Raw genomic sequence first — 5666 nt, 5'->3', positions numbered from 1 at the left:
ATAGTCTTCGCTGAAAAAAAGCCTACAGATTATGCATAATAACAGAAACATTGCTCAAGCGATCTTGTGAAACTTACTGTGCATTTATTACAAAATAACTTTTTAGATGGCTATCAAAAGGGATGAATTTAGAGATGCAACTGAAAGTAAGTCAAAGCACAGCATGCAGTCAGCAACCAAAACCTTCTCTGGCAAGTTTTTTAAATTTTCCCCTAAGCAGTTCCAATAAAAATACTTATCTCTTGTTCTCTCTTTCTCTCTATAATTAATAAATAAATTTAAAATAATTAAAATTAAAATGTTAAATATATTTGAAATAATTAAAAATATATATACATTTAAAATATTATTATTATATAATAATTTTATAATATAATATTATAACATTTAAATATTAAAAAATATATATATTTATTTTGTTATACATTTATTTACTAGTGCTTACTAGTTGGTTATGGCTGACTAGCTGACCACCTTTGACCCATCCCTACTCAAAAACAATGATATTTGTCATCATTAGTCCAATTAAGAAGAACGATTCAAAGAACAGGCAATTTTTTTAAGTAAAACTCACCTGGTTATTAGGGTCTGTGAGATACCGGACCACAATGGGTACCAGATACCGCGAGAAGGCTTCTGGGAAATTGGGCCGATTTTCATGGAGGAACATGGCAATGTTTGGTACCTGTTCCATCAGCTCTGCTCGCACTGTCGGTTCTGTAACATCCAGTGTTGGGAGTAACGCATTACAAAAGTAATAATATTACAGTAGTATATTACTTTTTGCTGTAACGCAGTAATACAACGCATTGCTAATCAAATTTGGGTAATATTATTACTCGTTACAATCTCAGTAACGCAAGTTACAACAACATATTTTAACTCAAAATTAAGTGGTGAATTTACCAACACAGCAAAACAGCACCAGAGAAAAAATTCCGCGGGTAAAATAGTTTGTCTATCTTCTGTTGCTGGAATTAGATGGTTGAGATGACTGCAGAGACGGATTCTACATTTGTGAGATGGACACACTCCTGTTATTTTCAGTTCATCGGAGAAAAGGATAAGAATGCATGGTGCAATATGTGCGAAACCAAACTCCCAACATGGAGAAATAGCACGAGTAAAACCTGGAAACACCTAGACTGGTGCCACTAACACTAAGCTATCGGAGAGAGAGCTGCGGGGTCGGAGAAGAGAAAAAGACGGCGGACGAGCAACAAAAATTAAGTTTAACTAAAAATAAAATCTGTTTTTATTAAATCATAGTGTATATATAAAATGAATGAATATGCGAAATATTTGACTTAAATAGCCTAATTAACAGATTAACAAAACGAAAGGAAAAGACTGAGAGATAGGCTATGTTGCTGAGTTTGGTTCATATGCTATTTGTGTGGCGCGGCGCTCTACGAAAGTCCAGGGAAAGGAAACCGAGATGACAGAAATAAAGTAAACACATTGCAGTTTCAAATGATCTGTATGACCAAAAATAACAGAGTATTTTTTTGTTGTTTGTTTCCGCTGTTCGATCGCGCCGGCGCCTCACGCACACACATACAGCATTGCAAACGTTGCAGCCTGTTCATTATCAGAATAAAATACAGTCAACCAAACATAGATACACTGGTTAATTTAAATAGTGCGTAGCCTACTGCGTAGTACAATCCGTGTCGATCAGCCTGAGCTCGGGCCAAACACACATTTGCTCATGTGACGAGGATGTTTTTTAAGTGCGTTAAGTAAGCTTGGATTACATAAAGCATTCAAATACATTGCAAATATGGACACATTTAATTGGATTAATGGCGAATGAGAGAGGTAGGCTGCGCGAGAACGCCGTTTGCTTTCAGTTTCGCATTGAATTAGCCTAATTCATTTTGGCTTGTTTAGCAACTTATATTTTTCATTCTTGTTTTCTTCTGAAACCGTTCAAAATAGCCTATAGGCTAGGTATTGTGTTTATTGTTTGTACATGATAATATTTCGCTTTATTTACCAGTGTTATTTATGAATGTAATAATGCGATTTGTGCTTATATTTTTTAACCTAAACTACAACGTAACATTAATGTAGACCTACATACCGGTATCTAAATATGATTTCATATTTTATGCTATGTAGACCTACCACATTACACTCCACTGAATGTAGTATGAACAGCAATAAACTACATTATGAAAAGTATGAAAATATCAAAAGTAACTCAAAAGTAGTGTAATGCATTACAATTCAGAGACAGTAATATTGTAATGTAACTAATTACTTTCAAAAGACAGTAACTAGTAATATATAATGTATTACATTTTGGAAGTAACTTGCCCAACACTGGTAACATCACATTACATTCACAATATTACAGACAGTTCAACCATTCTAAACAAGTCAAATACAGGCAAAAGTCATACAAACCTCCATCCTCAGACATCCTGGCAACCGTTTCCATGACGCTGATGAAGTCATTTTCATTATCACTGAACTCCCGGAGCACATCCAGCAATCCACGAGCCACAATTTGCCTGAAAACAAACATATCAAGAACAACATAAGACACCACATGACATGAGCTTTTTCAATTTATAAGCACAAAACTATTTTTTTTGAAAAGTGCCTACACAATTTTTCCAGAGTAATGTTTATAATCTTTCCAGGCCAAAATATTAGAAGTCACCCAAGAAACGTTCAATCTAAGCCAAGTTCTTCTACGATGACAAGTTTGGCTCCTTACTAAAGGCTGATTTATACTTCTGCGTCGGACCTACGCCGTAGCCTTTACGCCGTAGGCTATGCGTCAGTTTTCATTTATACTTCTGCGTCGTTGTCCGCGTCTACGTGCAGTACACATGCAAACCGCTAGTCAGCAGTGTCCACGGGCATGTTGCTGGTGTAACCCGCAGTACCACGGCAAAAGCCGAAGAAGAAGCGGCTCGTCGGAGAAGCATTATAGCCGTGACGGCGGCAAATAAATATCAAATCATTAAATCATTATTTAAAACTACAAAAAGGAGACAACAACGGAACAGGAGATGATGGCATTCTTTCAATCTGCACAAGGACTTGTACCACGGCAGATCAACATTGTCTGTTGCGGACAACTACTGATGTATAATGCTATGTAGTATAATAAATGATAAGACACTTGTTCTTTGCTTTGTTTTATTTTATATAAGAAGGTGTAACATTAAAATATATTAAAGTGCACATAAACACACAAAACTCAAGTACATATGGAAGGAGGGGTTCTTGCAGACCAATCACAGCGCTTGCGGTCTGCGTAGAATTGACGCGCTGTTAGATTTTTGGAGAGGTGCACGTCAGGCTACGATGTATGGGTGTGCGTCTATGCGTAAGCTACGGCGTAGGTTTGACGCAGAAGTATAAATCAGCCTTTAGTATCTCTGGTCCAATGTCCAATGTCATATCAGGTCAAACTTTTAAAATTATGTTACACCACTTTGCCATAAAAAAAATTATCCTCATATTTTCTGTATCAAATCTCACTTATCTTCGAGTGACAGTTACAAGATGGACATAAAATCTTAAACTACTCCTGAGAAAACACTGAGCATTGCATTTCAGAGAAAAAAAACATCCTGAAATCCATCTCACATTACATGTCTCATAGTTACTTGTTTTATACTGCAGACCACACACTTTACATCTCACCTGTTGAAGACGTTTTCACTGAAAGCATATTTCTCCAGCCGGCCCAGAGGGGTGAGATTATCCTGGCCTGCATCCAGGAATGCTGTTATCCGAATCCCATCACACTCTGAACCATACTCATCGAATCCAACTGCAAGACAGATTAATATGGACAGTTAATGACCGAGTATAAATCAATGTCGAGTTTGTGAGTACAGCCTGGTGGTATCAAATGTGAGATCTTTTAAATTCAAACTAGGAATCTTATTAAAAGAAATTCAGAGTGACACAGAGTAGAGGGAATCTGTTTAATGAGAAATTATTTACTTTACAGCATAAACAGTTAAAGGGATTCCATTATAAGCAAGCTGCTTCTGTCAGCAAAGATCACACTGACATCAACTATATAGTGTAAAAATAATGAGGAAAAATCTTAAAAGCATGGGTAGGTCCATATTAAATTTTACATTAAAAATTGCATATTTGAGGTCCATTGAGATATTTTTGTTGCGACATTATCTTGACAATTAAGCTAATTTTTAATTAAAGTATGAATGGTCCTAAAACAGACTTCATTAAGCAAAAATATCTATCTATCCATACATACATATATATATATATATTTTTTTTTTCTCCCGAGTGAAACATGACCTGGACATGTACTTGAGAGGTTTCATCAGATTCACCCAGTCACAATGATAGAGAGAGATATTGATTTGTAAAGTTGCTGAAGAGTTCTGTATACTCACAGTCATCCAAATCATCATGACCATCTTCAAAATACAAAGACAGACCTGGGGAAACAAACCATAAACTTAAGATCAGAGCCCGGCAAGTGTATAGTAAATAATCTGACAGTTTCAAGCCATGCTACTGTGGCTCACAACATAGCCTCCTAGTAAGCTACCTTACTACACAGCATTTTTGTTTTTTTCAGTGCAAGTGCTGCTTAGGTAGACTGCTCACTAGGTTTTGACACACAGCCTTGGTATGTATCGTAGTGTTAACTTTTATCTCACTAAAATGTCAACTCAGGTTTGACTACATCAAATAACCCGCTTACTAGGCGAAGATGTCTGCCAAACACCTTTCATATTGTAGTGTGCAACAACATACAAACAGTTCTTAAGTTATGACACATTAGAAATGCATTTTAAAAGGTGACCAGTTAACCAAACGTGCTAACCGGAATCGACCCCGGTCAGGCTGGCTAACAAACTGACAGTCAAGCTCCTTTCAGCTCAGCTATGTTATCATCATTATTTACTTAAATGCACTATATAATTTCCACCATAAAGTATTTAATACAACATAAACTGTCCTGTTGGGCCGATGTAGTTCTTTATCACAGTACTTTTATAATATCCCAGTCTGTCCTGCTAGCTTCACAACTCGCAACTAGTGTTAATCCACTTAACATTTCACCAAGCTCATGACCTTTCTTCTAAAATACATCAGAAAAATTGAAAAGGCATTACGCGTCACAAAATCAACAATAATAACTGAGCCGATTCTCTTTAAACCGCCTCATAAAGCTTTAAATAAATGTACTAAAGCACGTTACCTGCCATCTTGATTAACAGCGGGGCTGTCACTCGACTTCCTCAAAAGATTTCCTGCTCTTATTTCAATTCCGGCATCTACATGAATATCAAATACTTAAAAAAACAAACATAAACTCATCGAAACAAAACACTTTTACGCGTGAAAATATCGCAAATAATCGTATCGCTCAACCGAACGCTCGATGAGAAAAAAATAAGACAATGTCGATCACGTGACTAGTCTAGCGACATCCGATTCGTGAATGAATTGTTCATAACGAATCGAATCGTTTAGTGATTCAGTTGAACCGGTTCACAAAACCGGACTGAATGATTCTTTCACGAATCGGACTGAGATCCGGGCGTTTTCTCGAGACACTCTTTGAAATTTCGTGCTGTTTAATGTAAATAAAAATTCAGGATTGTGACTATTTTTTACATTTCCATTGTCCTTACTTTTATTTCCATTGTTCCATT

The 5666-nt window shown here is 36.3% G+C and overlaps 2 protein-coding genes across 2 annotated transcripts in view; one reads left to right on the top strand and one right to left on the bottom strand.

Moving 5' to 3' along the window:
- ppp4r1l (protein phosphatase 4, regulatory subunit 1-like) overlaps positions 1–5433 on the bottom strand; it is a 22495-nt gene extending 17062 nt beyond the window's left edge. The window contains exons 1-5 of the mRNA XM_016512313.1: positions 5210–5433; positions 4395–4439; positions 3667–3796; positions 2413–2519; positions 575–717 (exon numbers count right to left, since the gene is read on the bottom strand). Coding sequence (XP_016367799.1) covers positions 575–717; positions 2413–2519; positions 3667–3796; positions 4395–4439; positions 5210–5216 — 432 coding nt within the window. The 5' untranslated portion in view covers positions 5217–5433. The remainder of the gene's footprint in view (positions 1–574; positions 718–2412; positions 2520–3666; positions 3797–4394; positions 4440–5209) is intronic.
- rab22a (RAB22A, member RAS oncogene family) overlaps positions 4619–5666 on the top strand; it is a 10929-nt gene continuing 9881 nt past the window's right edge. Inside the window, exon 1 of the mRNA XM_016512314.1 lies at positions 4619–4633. The gene's annotated coding sequence lies outside the window, so the exon portion shown is untranslated. The remainder of the gene's footprint in view (positions 4634–5666) is intronic.

The sequence above is a fragment of the Sinocyclocheilus rhinocerous genome, unplaced genomic scaffold (assembly GCF_001515625.1).
Source record: "Sinocyclocheilus rhinocerous isolate Xijiao unplaced genomic scaffold, SAMN03320098_v1.1 scaffold113, whole genome shotgun sequence".
Lineage (NCBI taxonomy): Eukaryota > Metazoa > Chordata > Actinopteri > Cypriniformes > Cyprinidae > Sinocyclocheilus > Sinocyclocheilus rhinocerous.
This window is presented reverse-complemented; position numbering and strand designations above follow the sequence as displayed.